This window comes from Oncorhynchus kisutch, linkage group LG22 (assembly GCF_002021735.2).
Source record: "Oncorhynchus kisutch isolate 150728-3 linkage group LG22, Okis_V2, whole genome shotgun sequence".
Classification (NCBI taxonomy): domain Eukaryota; kingdom Metazoa; phylum Chordata; class Actinopteri; order Salmoniformes; family Salmonidae; genus Oncorhynchus; species Oncorhynchus kisutch.
In genome coordinates, this window is record NC_034195.2 from 8,076,349 (window position 1) to 8,092,378 (window position 16,030).

At 43.2% G+C, this 16,030-nt stretch overlaps 1 protein-coding gene across 14 annotated transcripts in view; it reads right to left on the reverse strand.

Annotated features, from left to right (window-relative positions):
• ap3b2 (adaptor related protein complex 3 subunit beta 2) overlaps nt 1–16,030 on the reverse strand; it is a 100,919-nt gene that overhangs the window by 13,741 nt on the left and 71,148 nt on the right. For 9 of the 14 annotated variants that reach the window (XM_020456497.2, XM_020456494.2, XM_020456495.2 and 6 more), the window contains exons 18-19: nt 6,051–6,165; nt 3,471–3,657 (exon numbers count right to left, since the gene is read on the reverse strand). In XM_020456497.2, coding sequence (XP_020312086.1) covers nt 3,471–3,657; nt 6,051–6,165 — 302 coding nt within the window. Of the gene's footprint in view, nt 1–3,470; nt 3,658–6,050; nt 6,166–7,019; nt 7,059–16,030 lie in introns of all 14 variants that reach the window. The other 5 variants (XM_031801521.1, XM_031801516.1, XM_031801511.1 and 2 more) reach the window with 1 other exon arrangement.

A 16,030-nucleotide genomic window follows, 5' to 3' on the forward strand; every position in this document is an offset into this window, starting at 1 on the left:
GTTAGTGATGGCTGTTTAAAAGTCTGATGGCCTTGAGATAGAAGCTGTTTTTCAGTCTCTCGGTCCCAGCTTTGATGCACCTGTACTGACCTCGCCTTCTGGATGAACGCGTGGTGAACAGGCAGTGGCTCGGGTGGTTGTTGTCCTTGAGTATTTTTTTGATATCGGGTTGTGTAGGTGCCCTGGAGGGCAGGTAGTTTGCCCCCGGTGATGCGTTGTGCAGACCTCACTATCCTCTGGAGAGCCTTACGGTTATGGGCGGAGCAGTTGCTGTACCAGGCAGTGATACAGCCCGACAGGATGCTCTCGATTGTGCATCTGTAAAAGTTTGAGTGCTTTTGGTGACAAGCCAAATTGATTCAGTCTCCTGAGGTTGAAGAGGCACTGTTGCGCCTTCTTCACCACGCCGTCTGTGTGGGTGGACCATTTCAGTTAGTCCGTGATGTGTACGCCGAGGAACTTAAAACTTTCCACCTTCTACACTTACTGTCCCGTCGATGTGGATTGGCGGGTGCTCCTTCTGCTGTTTCCTGAAGTTCACAATCATCTCCTTCGTTTTTTGGACGTTGAGTGTGAGGTTATTTTCCTGACACCACACTCCGAGGGCCCTCACCTCCTCCCTGTAGGCCGTCTCGTCGTTGTTGTTAATCAAGCCTACCACTGTAGTGTCGTCTGCAAACTTGATGATTGAGTTGGAGAGGTGCATGGCCACGCAGTCATGGGTGAACCGGGAGTACAGGAGAGGGCTGAGAACGCACCCTTGTGGGGCCCTAGTGTTGAAAATCAGCGGGGTGGAGATGTTGTTTCCTACGCTCACCACCTGGGGGCGGCCCGTCAGAAAGTCCAGGACCCAGTTGCACAGAGCAGGGTCGAGACCCAGGGTCAGCATTCTTACATGGGTATTCCTCTTGTCCAGATGGGTTAGAGAAGTATGCAGTGTGATTGCGATTGCGTCGTCTGTGGACCTATTGGGGCGGTAAGCAAATTGGAATGGGTCTAGGGTGTCAGGTAGGGTGGAGGTAATATGGTCCTTGACTAGTCTCTCAAAGCACTTCATGATGACGGAAGTGAGTGCTATGGGGCGATAGTCGTTTAGCTCAGTTACCTTAGCTTGCTTGGGAACAGGAGCAATAGTGGCCCTCTTGAAGCATGTGGGAACAGCAGACTGGGGTTGATTGAATATGTCCGTAAACACACCAACACACCAGCATGCTCTGAGGACGCGGCTAGGGATGCCGTCTGGGCCGGCAGCCTTACGAGGGTTCACACGTTTAAATGTTTTACTCACGTTGGTTGCGGTGAAGGAGAGCCCGCATGTTTTAGTAGCGGGCCGTGTCAGTGGCACTGTATTGTCTTCAAAGCGAGCAAAGAAGTTGTTTAATTTGTCTGGGAGCAAGACGTAGGTGTCCGAGACGGGGCTGGTTTTCTTTTTGTAATCCGTGACTGACTGTAGACCCTGCCACATATGTCTCGTGTCTGAGACGTTGAATTGCGACTCTACTTTGTCTCTATACTGACGCTGAGCTTGTTTGATAGCCCTGCGGGGGGAATAACTACACTGTTTATATTCGGTCATGTTTCTGGTCGCCTTGCCATGATTAAAAGCAGTGTTTCGCGCTTTCAGGTTTGCACGAATGCTGCCATCAATCCACGGTTTCTGTTTGGGAAAGGTTTTAATAGTCACCGTGGGTACAACATCACCGATGCACTTGCTAATAAACTCGCTCACAGAATCAGCGTATCTATCAATGTTGTCTGAGGCTATCAGGAACTGGGCGAGGGAGGGATTTGTATGCGTTGCGGAAGTTAGAGTAGCAATGATCCAGAATGTTGCCAGCCCAGGTCGTGCATTCGATATGCTGATCAAATTTAGGGAGCCTCGTTTTCAGATGAGCTTTGTTAAAATCCCCAGCTACAATAAATGTACCTCAGGATATATGGTTTCCAGTTTACATAGAGTCCAATGAAGTTCTTTCAGGGCCGTCGAGGTGTCTGCTTGGGGGGGGGGGGGGGGGGTATACACGGCTGTGATTATAATCGAAGAGAATTCTCTTGGTAGATAATGCAGGTGACATTTGATTGTAAGGAATTCTAGGTGAGGTGAGCAAAAGGACTTGAGTTCCTGTATGTTGTTATGATCACACCAAGACTCTTTAATCATAAGGCATACACCCCCGTCCTTCTTCTTACCAGAGAGACGATTGTTTCTGTCGGCGTGGTGTGTGAAGAAACCGGGTGGCTGTACCGACTCTGATAACATATCCCGAGTGAGCAATTTTTCCGTGAAACTGAGAATGTTACAATCTCTGATGTCTCCCTGGAAAGCAACCCTTGCTCGAATTTCGTATACCTTGTTGTCAAGAGACTGGACTGGAGCAGTGAGTGATGTGCCCGTCTATGGAGCCTGACAAGAAGACCGCTCTGTCTGCCCCTTCTGCGGCGCCATTGTTTGGGGTCTCCTACTGGGATCCGATCCATTGTCCTGGGTGGTGGGCCAAACAGAAGATCCGCTTTGGATAAGTCATGTTCCTGGTCATAATGTTGGTAAGTTGACGTTGCTCTTATATCCAATACTTCTTCCCGGCTGTATGTAATAAGACTTAAGATTGCCTGGGGTAACAATGTAAGAAATAATACATAAAAAAAACAAAATACTGCATAGTTTCCTAAGAACATGAAGCGAGGCGACCATCTCTGTCAGCGCCATCATCTCTGGTCTGTTCTGTTTTTTGTCATGTTTCATGTGGACCACAGGAAGAGTAGCTGCTGCTTTCGCATAAGCTAATGGGGATCCTAATAAAATACCGAATACCAAGGTAGGCCAATAATTTTTCATCTAAAAAGTGAGTGAAAGTTTGAGGTACACATTTCTCGAGCGCATCAAAGTTGTAAGTTGTCTTGCGATTCACGAAAGGGATGGATGGACGCGTGCCTTGTAAAAATCTTATAGCTTATTCCACAATATGTTCCAAAATGTTAACAAAATACACCAAAAACATCATTTAGGAGATACAAGTTGTGAGCATAGTTTTTCTGATTGGGTTAACAATGATCTAATGTGTGCCTACAATGCCATCTTTAGCGCACAACATTTTCTGGTTTACAGAGAAATACATTGAAAGAGATCTATGAAACCACTACCGAGGTCTAATACATCGAACTTATAATTTTAAATGTTTTATCATTTATGATGCATGGATTTGATTGATGCATTCAATGTATTTTCACATTTATCAAAATAACTAAATGGTAAGCCATGCAGCCACTTGAAAACTTGCTTCAGAGTGGAGGTTCACTACATCACAGGAACGAGCACATTCTAAAGGATGGCAGGTTAGAATGTAGATGGTTCATAAATGCATAATAAACAATACACTGACATGTCGATTCCAAAACGTGAGGTTTAAAAAAATTACAAGGTAGTTTTCAATTTTCCGGAAACATTTCTTTAAGTGAAAAATGTGTGCTACCTTTCACTTTCTGGAACAGGTTTCCTTGCTTTGATCTTCTCCACATTCTTCTTTTTCTTCTTCCCCTCTTCCTCCTCGTCCTCCTCGCTTGCAGACTCAGACTCCTCGTTGCTCTCCTCACTCTCGGATCCCGAGCCGCTCTCCTCACTGCCACTGCCACTCTCTGAGCCGCTGGCTGTGTCTGAGGCTGGGGGGTGGAGAGGATAGGTTTCTATTCATCCCATCCTACACAGATTCTGTCTCATATACTTAAAGGTAGAGTTGCAAAAGACCTGTAGGTTATTGGCATTTTCAGAATTTAAAAAAATGAACAGGTAATCTACGGCAACTTTGGTAATTTATACTTGAATAACTTTTTTTTTAAATGGATACATATAAAATATACATTTTTTGTTCATCTTTACATCTGTCTCCACCTTTTCTATGAGGTTGTCGTGGAAAATAAGCGAATAAATTAAAAAAGCATTGAATCAACAATGGCATAATTTTCAAATAACTCTGCAACGGTCACAACTATTTACTTTTTTCACAACTGCCTCCAAAAAATTTACAACAAAGACATATTGACATAGTAAAATAAATAAAACTATGTCAAAATATAAAGGATATTTCATGCTGAAACCCTGATATTAAAAACCAACGGTATTGACTAAGTTGATGGAATATATTTAGAATAATGTTGTACAGTTTTTTCATAATTTTCTTTAATTTAAAAATCATCTTATCTTATTTATTTTATGAAAATGACATAAAATCCTTGAAAGTTTCCCAAATTCCTGTGGTTTACTGGTAAACGTAAAATACCCTCCCTTTGCAACCCTACACATAGGACATGATAAAAACACATACAGTGGGGCAAAAAAGTATTTAGTCAGCCACCAATTGTGCAAGTTCTCCCAAAGATGAGAGAGGCCTGTAATTTTCATCATAGGTACACTTCAACTATGACAGACAAAATTAGAAAAAAAAATCCAGAAAATCACGTTGTAGTTTTTTAAATGAATTTATTAGCAAATTATGGTGGAAAATAAGTATTTGGTCACCTACAAACAAGCAAGATTTCTGGCTATCACAGACCTGTAACTTCTTCTTTAAGAGGCTCCTCTGTCCTCCACTCGTTACCTGTATTAATGGCACCTGTTTGAACTTGTTATCAGTATAAAAGACACCTGTCCACAACCTCAAACAGTCACACTCCAAACTCCACTATGGCCAAGACCAAAGAGCTGTCAAAGGACACCAGAAACAAAATTGTAGACCTGCACCAGGCTGGGAAGACTGAATCTGCAATAGGTAAGCAGCTTGGTTTGAAGAAATCAACTGTGGGAGCAATTATTAGGAAATGGAAGACATACAAGACCACTGATAATCTCCCTCGATCTGGGGCTCCACGCAAGATCTCACCCCGTGGGGTCAAAATGATTACAAGAACGGTGAGCAAAAATCCCAGAACCACACGGGGGACCTAGTGAATGACCTGCAGAGAGCTGGGACCAAAGTAACAAAGCCTACCATCAGTAACACACTACGCCGCCAGGGACTCAAATCCTGCAGTGCCAGACGTGTCCCCCCGCTTAAGCCAGTACATGTCCAGGCCCGCCTGAAGTTTGCTAGAGAGCATTTGGATGATCCAGAAGAAGATTGGGAGAATGTCATATGGTCAGATGAAACCAAAATATAACTTTTTGGTAAAAACTCAACTCGTCGTGTTTGGAGGACAAAGAATGCTGAGTTGCATCCAAAGAACACCATACCTACTGTGAAGCATGGGGGTGGAAACATCATGCTTTGGGGCTGTTTTTCTGCAAAGGGACTAGGACGACTGATCCGTGTAAAGGAAAGAATGAATGGGGCCATGTATCGTGAGATTTTGAGTGAAAACCTCCTTCCATCAGCAAGGGCATTGAAGATGAAACGTGGCTGGGTCTTTCAGCATGACAATGATCCCAAACACACCGCCCGGGCAACGAAGGAGTGGCTTCGTAAGAAGCATTTCAAGGTCCTGGAGTGGCCTAGCCAGTCTCCAGATCTCAACCCCATAGAAAATCTTTGGAGGGAGTTGAAAGTCTGTGTTGCCCATCAACAACCCCAAAACATCACTGCTCTAGAGGAGATCTACATGGAGGAATGGGCCAAAATACCAGCAACAGTGTGTGAAAACCTTGTGAAGACTTACAGAAAATGTTTGACCTCTGTCATTGCCAACAAAGGGTATATAACAATGTATTGAGATAAACTTTTGTCATTGACCAAATACTTATTTTCCACCATAATTTGCAAATTAATTATTTAAAAATCCTACAATGTGATTTTCTGGATTTAAAAAAATATATATTTTTGTCTGTCATAGTTGAAGTGTACCTATGATGAAAATTACAGGCCTCTCTCATCTTTTTAAGTGGGAAAACTTGCACAATTGGTGGCTGACTAAATACTCTTTTGCCCCACTGTATAGGCAAACATTTCCACGGATGCACACACACAAATGCTTTTTACGTTATCACAGTATTATTCTTCATGCTAGCACGTGTGGTGAAGCGGGTTGTGAGGTTGTGAATGGAAGTAAGCAGCCTTAGTCACCACTGTCAGCAGACTCGGTCGGGCCAGACTCGCCCTCCGAGTCAGAGTAGAATGGCTTGTCCGCCTTCTTTTCTTTCCTTTTCTCACGGCTGCTGCACTTGGTCCACTCCGGCACCTGGCAAAGAGGTCAGAGGTCAAAGAGTCAGCCATGTCACCACCACGTCCGAAGCATTTCAATGGAAGCAGAGAAGAGGGGTTCATCCGAAATGCCACCGTATTCCCTAATGCAATACTTTTGACCAGGGCCCGCATAGGGCTCAGGTCAAAAGTAGCGCGCTATAGGGGAATGGGGTGCCATTTCGGATGCAGCCAAGGATCGAAGACGCAGCATGGCCATGACTGCTTCCCCCTGGGGCCGACCCTGTGAAACAAACCAACCAGCCATAATGGGCATCCATTATGGTACAGTCCCGGGAAGCTTTAGTTTACACAATTGTCATAACATGTACTGTATAACATGTTTAACTTGTATTTATCGTTTTCCACAGCTAGGTGGCAGCACCAAGGTGATGCCTTCATGGCCAGTTTGGTAATAGTGTTTGATTTCAATTTTTTAAAGGGAGTTGTTCCAATAAAGGTGAGATGTCCTCCAGGAGTAGTCAATGTCCTGGCACTGAAAAATGTAACAACATTAAAATGTATTGTATTAACCAGGGTGTATTCTTTTCTATTCTTACTGATACGGTATGTTAGTTGTTTATCTCACATGCAAAAAACAACAACAACAACCACAAAAAGTAAGAAGAATAGAAGTTTCAACAAGTGCGAGGACCGTCAACTCTTCTGAAGGAATCGACTCTTTAATGGTAGAGGCAGAGGAGGTTGCTGAGCTGGGTAGTTTTTCTGAGTTAGCTAGGCACAGAACAGCAGCTACGGTAGGCCCGGGGTGTCAAAAAGCACTTTGGCGCTTTGGGGAAGGAGGGGGGGGGGGGCTCAAAGAGGCAAGCTCTTTGCCACTGACTGACTCACGCTGGTTAAAGTTGTGACTCTTTCAAGCAGCGTAATAACCTGGCAGGACGGAAGAAAGAAAAAGATTCGGATGGAAGTGAGATGACAAAAAGGAAGAAAAGTCTTGAAAGAGGTATAAAAAAACAAGGCAAAAAGGAACAGACGGATTCAAGATGCACTTACTCAATACTGTAGATGTTCAAAAACAGTTTTCACTTCTAAGCGATTGCTACTACAAGGCCTTATCTTACTCTCTTTAAAAAAATATTATTTAACCACAATAAAGCATTCATTAAACAACATTACCAAAGTACTTTAAACATTACTTCAACAACTTGAAATTACTTCAACTAGCAATTTGTTAACTTACTTTAACCAAGTTATTAAATAACTTAATACAGTTCAAGTTAACAAATTCACAATTACTTATGGTTATCATAATCATTACGGTACATCCAATATCTAAGACTATACATCAATGGTAAAGCATGAGGTGTTGTTTGCTTATTGAACCTCACTATGGTAGTGCAACCTTGATTGAATGAATCCAGCAGGGGTTGAATGGAGGAATACATGAGGAGAGGAACATAGAAGATCGAGAGAGGCAGATTTTGGATTGGAAACAAGGTTGGCACACACCGCACAACAAGAAAGAGTCAAACACAGCAGTTCACACGCAAAATACACAAACTGTACCACTAACACAAGTCCAATTAAAGTTACTAAAATTAGAGACCAGTAGCCTAACTATCCAGCTAGCTACGGTCCATTTCAAAACTGAAACTTTCTCTTTATATAAATAGCTATAAGAGACAGAGCTGACTTGGACTTCTATAGCATTAATTCTTGAAATACGTTCATAGAATACCTGTAGCAATTTACCATCCTTTATAGGCTCCGCTAAGTAATAAGTGACTTCCCATCTAAACCAATCGGCACTTTGACATCCAACACCAATCTTTTTTAATATGGTGCCACAGCTGGTGTGCGATCTTTAATATTTACATCCTGCAGTACTGCTCAGCGGAGTTGGAATACTTAATTAAAAACTGTAGACCATACTATTTACCAATCATTTTCATCTATATTTTTCGTAGCTGTCTATTTACCACCACAAACCAATGCACTAAGACCGCTCTCAACGAGCTGTATAGGGCCATAAGCAAACAAGAACATGCTCATCCAGAGGCAGCGCCCCTTGTAGCGGTTTTTTTTTACGCAGGGAAACTGAAATCTGTTTTATCAAATTTCTACCCGCATGTCACCTGTGCAACTACAGGAGAAAGAAATCTAGATCACCTTTACTCCACACACAGAAACAAATACAAAGCTCTTCCTCTGCCTCCATTTGGCAAATCTAACTATATCTCCATCCTCCTGATTCCTTACAAGCAAACACTCAAACAGAAAGTACCGTTGACTCAGGCAACACAGAAGTTGTCCAATGAAGCGGATGCTAAGCTACAGGACTGTTTCCCTAGCACAGACTTGAATATTTTCCGGAATTCATCCGATGGCATTGAGGTGTTTACCACATCAGTCACCGGCTTCATTAATAAAGTACATTGATGACATCATCCCCACAGTGACAGTGCGTACATATCCCAACCAGAAGCAATGGATTACAGGCAACATCCGCACTGACCTAAAGGCCAGAGCTGCCACTTTCAAGGAACGGGACATTAATCCGACATAGACGTAGAGCCGGAGTAGTAGGATTTGATCTTAGTCCTGTATTGACGCCCTGCCTGTTTGATGGCTCCTGCTCTGACCTTTGACGAGCAATCAAACAGACAAAGCGTCAATACAGGCCTAAGATCGCATCCTACTACACTGGCTCTGATACTCGTTGGATGTTGCAGGGCTTGCAAACTATTACAGATTACAACAGGGAACCCAGCCGCGAGCTGCCAAGTGATGTGAGCCTACCAGACGAGCTAAATACCTTCTATGCTTGCTTCAAGGCAAGCAACACTGAACCATGCATGAGAGTAACTGCTATTCCGGACGACTGTTTGACCACACTCTCCGTAGCCGATGTAAACAGGTTAACATTCACAAGGCCGCAGGGCCAGACAGATTACTAGGACGGGTAAGAGCATCCGCTGGCAAGTGTCTTCACTGACATTTCCAACCTCTCCCTGACACATCCTGTAATACCTAAATGTTTCAAGCAGTCCCTGTGCCAAGGTAACCTGTCTAAATGACTATCCCCCCGTAGCACTCACATACAGTGCCTTGCGAAAGTATTCGGCCCCCTTGAACTTTTCAGGCTTCCACATTTCAGGCTTCAAACATAAAGATATAAAACTGTATTTTGTTGTGAAGAATCAACAACAAGTGGGACACAATCATTAAGTGGAACGACATTTATTGGATATTTCAAACTTTTTTAACAAATCAAAAACTGAAAAATTGGGCGTGCAAAATTATTCAGCCCCTTTACTTTCAGTGCAGCAAACTCTCTCCAGAAGTTCAGTGAGGATCTCTGAATGATCCAATGTTGACCTAAATGACTAATGATGATGAATACAATCCACCTGTGTGTAATCAAGTCTCCGTATAAATGCACCTGCACTGTGAGAGTCTCAGAGGCCCGTTTAAAGCGCAGAGAGCATCATGAAGAACAAGGAACACACCAGGCAGGTCCGAGATACTGTTGTGAAGAAGTTTAAAGCCGGATTTGGATACAAAAAGATTTCCCAAGCTTTAAACATCCCAAGGAGCACTGTGTAAGCGATAATATTGAAATGGAAGGAGTATCAGACCACTGAAAATCTACCAAGACCTGGCCTTCTAAACTTTCAGCTCATACAAGGAGAAGACTGATCAGAGATACAGCCAAGAGGCCCATGATCACTCTGGATGAACTGCAGAGATCTACAGCTGAGGTGGGAGACTCTGTCCATAGGACAACAATCAGTCGTATATTGCACAAATCTGGCCTTTATGGAAGAGTGGCAAGAAGAAAGCCATTTCTTAAAGATATCCATAAAAAGTGTCGTTTAAAGTTTGCCACAAGCCACCTGGGAGACACACCAAACATGTGGAAGAAGGTGCTCTGGTCAGATGAAACCAAAATTGAACATTTTGGCAACAATGCAAAACGTTATGTTTGGCGTAAAAGCAACACAGTTCATCATCCTGAACACACCATCCCCACTGTCAAACATGGTGGTGGCAGCATCATGGTTTGGGCCTGCTTTTCTTCAGCAGGGACAGGGAAGATGGTTAAAATTGATGGGAAGATGGATGGAGCCAAATACAGGACCATTCTGGAAGAAAACCTGATGGAGTCTGCATAAGACCTGAGACTGGGACGGAGATTTGTCTTCCAACAAGACAATGATCCAAAACAAAGCAAAATCTACAATGGAATGGTTCAAAAATAAACATATCCAGGTGTTAGAATGGCCAAGTCAAAGTCCAGACCTGAATCCAATCGAGAATCTGTGGAAAGAACTGAAAACTGCTGTTCACAAATGCTCTCCATCCAACCTCACTGAGCTCGAGCTGTTTTGCAAGGAGGAATGGGAAAAAATGTCAGGCTCTCGATGTGCAAAACTGATAGAGACATACCCCAAGCGACTTACAGCTGTAATCGCAGCAAAAGGTGGCGCTACAAAGTATTAACTTAAGGGGGCTGAATAATTTTGCACGCCCAATTTTTCAGTTTTTGATTTGTTAAAATAGTTTGAAATATCCAATAAATGTCGTTCCACTTCATGATTGTGTCCCACTTATTGTTGATTCTTCACAAAAAAATTCAGTTTTATATCTTTATGTTTGAAGCCTGAAATGTGGCAAAAGGTCGCAAAGTTCAAGGGGGCCGAATACTTTCGCAAGGCACTGTATGTAGCCATGAAATGCTTTGAAAGGCTGGTCATGGCTCACATCAACACCATTATCCCATACACCCTGGACCCACTCCAATTCGCATACCACAGATGACACAAACTCTATTGCACTCCACACTGCCCTCTCCCACCTGTACCAGAGGAACACCTTGTGAGAATACTGTTCATTGACTACAGCTCAACATTCAACACCATAGGGCCCTCCAAGCTCATCCCTAAGCTAAGGACCCTGGGACTGAACACCTCCCTCTGCAACCTGGACCATCACATTCGCCATGCTGAACCTTTAACATCTGGCCCCTCAAGGGTGCATGCTTAGTCCTCCCTGTACTCCCTGTTCACCCACAACTGCGTTGCCGCACACAACTCCAAAACCATAATTAAGTTTGCTGACGACAAGACAGTGGTAGGCCTGATCACCGACGACGGTGAGACAGTCTATAAGGAGGAGGTCAGAGACCCGGCAGTGTGGTGCCTGGACAACAACCTCTCCCTCAACGGAAGCAAGACAAAGGAGCTGATCATGGACTGGGGATGGACAAGTTCCTCGGTGTCCACATCACTAACAATCTATCATGGTCCACACAAACCAACACAGTTGTGAAGAGGGCACAACAATACCTTGGGTTTGGCCGGCCGAGATATCCTTGTCCCATCGCGCTCTAGAGACTCCTGTGGCGGGCCGGGCGCATGCACGCTGACACGGTCGCCCGGTGTACGATGATTCCTCCGACACATTGGTGCGGCTGGCTTCCGGGTTAAGCGGGCATTTTGTCAAGAAACAGTGCAGCTTGGCTGGGTCGTGTTTCGGAGGACGCACGACTCTTGACCGTCGCCTCACCCAAGTCCGTACGGGAGTTGCAGCGATGGGGCAAGACTGTAACTACCAATTGGATACCAATAAATTGGGGAGAAAAAGGGGTAAATAAAAAAAGATTCTATAGCTGCATTACTGAGAGCATCTTGACTGGCTGCAACACCGCTTGGTATGGCAACTGCTTGGCTTTGACCACAAGGGGCTACAGAGGGTAGTGCATATGACCCAGTACATCACTGGGGCCAAGCTCCCTGCCATCTAGGACCTCAATAACAGGTGGTGTCAGAGGAAATCCCTAAAAATTGTCAAAGACTACACTCTGCTACCGCACGGCAAGCGTTAACAATGCAACAAGTCTGGAACCAACAGGACCCTGAACAGCTTCTACCCCCAAGCCATATGACTGCTAAATAGATAACCAAATAAAAATATAAACGTATCATGCAACAATTCCAGAATTCGACTGAGTTACAGTTCATATAAAGGAAATCATTCAATTGAAATAAATTCATTAGACCCTAATCTATGGATTTCACATGACTGGGAATACAGATATGCATCTTTTGTTCACAAACACCTTAAAAGAAATGTGCCTCACAATGGGCCTCAGGATCTCATCATGGTATTTCTGTGCATTCAAGTTGCCATTGATAAAACGCAATTATTTTAGTTTCTATAGCTTATGCCTACCCCACCGCCACCATGGGGCACTTTGTTCAAAATGTTGACATTAGCAAACTGGTTCCCCACACAACGCAATACACATGGTCTCCTGTTGAGCGGCTGGTTGGACGTACTGCCAATTGCAATCTGTGGCATTGTGTTGTGTGACAAAACTGCACATTAGAGTGGCCTTTTATTGCATTTACATGTTGCGTTTATATATTTTTCATAATTACAGTATTTTACTAGGTGAATTTCACTTTTACTTGAGGCATTTTCTACTCTCCTGTGAGGATCGAAGGATCAGGTTACTGTGGGTCCGCTCTACAGCGCCATCTCTCTCCCGCAGAGGGGGAGAGGGGTGACGTTGGCCATTTTATGACGCTCGTAAATACCTTGTAGAAACAGGATTGAGGGGAATGAAACCTTTTATTTCAAGGAGATCAAAAAGGCTGGATAATTAACAATATTTCTGTAATCCAAACATTGGGAATGGTCTGTGGGTATTTAAAGAATAATGATGTTAGCCTTCTAAATGAAAAAAATTGTTTTTCACATAAAGTCTTAACCAGTCAGTGACCACACCCACGTGGGCAAAGACATTATGTCGGCGTCATGGAACGCCCCCTTTGCCAGAGTACATAAAACCCCTCGTGAAGAATTAACATACAGTGGGGCAAAAAAGTATTTCGTTCACCACCAATTGTGCAAGTTCTCCCACTTAAAAAGATGAGAGAGGCCTGTAATTGTCATCATAGGTCCACTTCAACTATGACAAACAAAATGAGAAAAAAATCCAGAAAATCACATTGTAGGATTTTTAATGAATTTATTTGCAAATTATGGTGGAAAATAAGTATTTGCTCAATAACAAAAGTTTATCTCAATACTTTGTTATATACCCTTTGTTGGCAATGACAAAGGTCAAATGTTTTCTGTAAGTCTTCACAAGGTTTTCACACACTGTTGCTGGTATTTTGGCCCATTCCTCCATGCAGATCTCCTCTAGAGCAGTGATGTTTTGGGGCTGTTGCTGGGCAACACAGACTTTCAACTCCCTCCAAAGATATTCTATGGGGTTGAGATCTGGAGACTGGCTAGGCCACTCCAGGACCTTGAAATGCTTCTTATGAAGCCACTCCTTTGTGGCCCGGGCGGTGTGTTTGGGATCATTGTCATGCTGAAAGACCCATCCATGTTTCATCTTCAATGCCCTTGCTGATGGAAGGAGGTTTTCACTCAAAATCTCACAATACATGGCCCCATTCATTCTTTCCTTTACACGGATCAGTCGTCCTGGTCCCTTTGCAGAAAAACAGCCCCAAAGCATGATGTTTCCACCCTCATGCTTCACAGTAGGTATGGTGTTCTTTGGATGCAACTCAGCATTCTATGTCCTTCAAACACGACGAGTTGAGTTTTTACCAAAAAGTTCAATTTTGGTTTCATCTGACCATATGACATTCTCCCAGTCTTCTTCTGGATCATCCAAATGCTCTCTAGCAAACTTCAGACGGGCCTGGACATGTACTGGCTTAAGCAGGGGGACACGTCTGGCACTGCAGGATTTGAGTCCCTGGCGGCGTAGTGTGTTACTGATGGTAGGCTTTGTTACTTTGGTCCCAGCTCTCTGCAGGTCATTCACTAGGTCCCCCGTGTGGTTCTGGGATTTTTGCTCACCGTGATAATTTTGACCCCACGGGGTGAGATCTTCCGTGGAGCCCCAGATCGAGGGAGATTATCAGTGGTCTTGTATGTCTTCCATTTCCTAATAATTGCTCCCACAGTTGATTTCTTCAAACCAAGCTGCTTACCTATTGCAGATTCAGTCTTCCCAGCCTGGTGCATGTCTACAATTTTGTTTCTGGTGTCCTTTGACAGCTCTTTGGTCTTGGCCATAGTGGAGTTTGGAGTGTGACTGTTTGAGTGTGTGGACAGGTGTCTTTTATACTGATAACAATTTCAAACAGGTGCCATTAATACAGGTAACGAGTGGAGGACAGAGGAGCCTCTTAAAGAAGAAGTTACAGGTCTGTGGGAGCCAGAAATCTTGCTTGTTTGTAGGTGACCAAATACTTATTTTCCACCATCATTTGCAAATAAATAAATAAAAAATCCTACAATGTGATTTTCTGGATTTTTTTTCTTCTAATTTGGTCTGTCATAGTTGAAGTGTACCTATGAGGAAAATTACAGGCCTCTCATCTTTTTAAGTGGGAGAACTTGCACAATTGGTGGCTGACTAAATACTTTTTTGCCCCACTGTATCAGACCAAGCAGGTGGACGGTGTTGAACCGGACGTCACAAATGGTTAGACTCTATGAGACCAGAAAAACGTGGAGCGTGGCTGCACGTTGAAATGGTAGGAATTTAAATCTCTAGATATAGTACATTTCTGGGTTGCTACAGGCGTGTAAAATGGTTAGACTCTACATTAGACCAGCGTGACTGACAGCGTGAGCTGAAAGATACGAAATGGTTAGAAACTCCCTCTCTCTCGAAGAAGAAGAAGAAGACGACAACACAGGAACATTCAGTCTGCAGCTGTTTAAGTATTATTCAACTGTATGTACAATTGTGGAATTACTTTGTTTTTCCCTTTCTCTTTTGAATCCGCCATTTTGTGTAACAAGCCGTCATATCGGTTTAGTCCACTAGGGACCTTTCATTGCATTGTGTTAGTAAACAATAACTATACTGTGTGTTTATGTATTTCTGTATGATTATTTAGTTAGTTAGTAAATAAATAATTACGCCAATTTGTATATCGCTGATTCATCATTTATGCTAGGGTTCATGCAGATATCCAAGAATATTGACTGTGACTGATGTAAGAGATATTGATATCTTTAGAGTTTAGTCAGGAGATAGTAACTTGTTAAATAACTTTTACCGTGGTGCCCCAGATTACTACTTAATGAATTGTTATATGATTAATTTAATTGCGTAATAATTGAACGTGGTATGTAATTATTTTATAAAATAACAGTCAAACACATTAATGATAGTCATGACACGACAAAGGTATTTTTACTTTCACTCAAGTATGATAATTGGGTACTTTTTCCACCACTGGATAGAATCCTCTGCAAAGGGTTCTACCCAGCACCAAATAGGGATCCCCTATGGGGACAAATCAAAAACCCCGAGATGGTTCTACTTAGCACCTTTTTTTCTAGTGTAGCTAGACTATCCATACGATAAGATCAACTAGTTATTTGGGCAAACTACCCCTTCAAGTGTCTGGAATTAGTCATTTGGATGAACTCTCTCTTTAAGTCACTGAAGTGCCCTGTTTGAGTGGTACAGAGAAATTAGAGAGAGAGTAGGGCAGTCAACAGAAATACACTGCACTCTCAAACGGGAGGCACCTCTCGCGTGTCTCCAAGCAAGCCGATCCGCCCCTCACTGCTGGTTATGACCTCCTCTATCTGCGGACCGAGGGCAGAGAGAGAGGTCATGGGGTCAAAAGTTACCAGATACAAATCCACATGTGAACTAGTCTGGAAATCTGCTTTGGTCATGAATGACACATTCATGCAGAATCATGGGGAATGAAAAGACATTGTTAAAACAAACAAACAGTTCACGGAGCAACGATAAACCAATGGAACAAGCAAACCAAATCAAGAATTCAAGTCCCTCCTCCAGCGCAACAAAAACATTGTTTTAAAGGTTTCTGTAGGCGGATTTG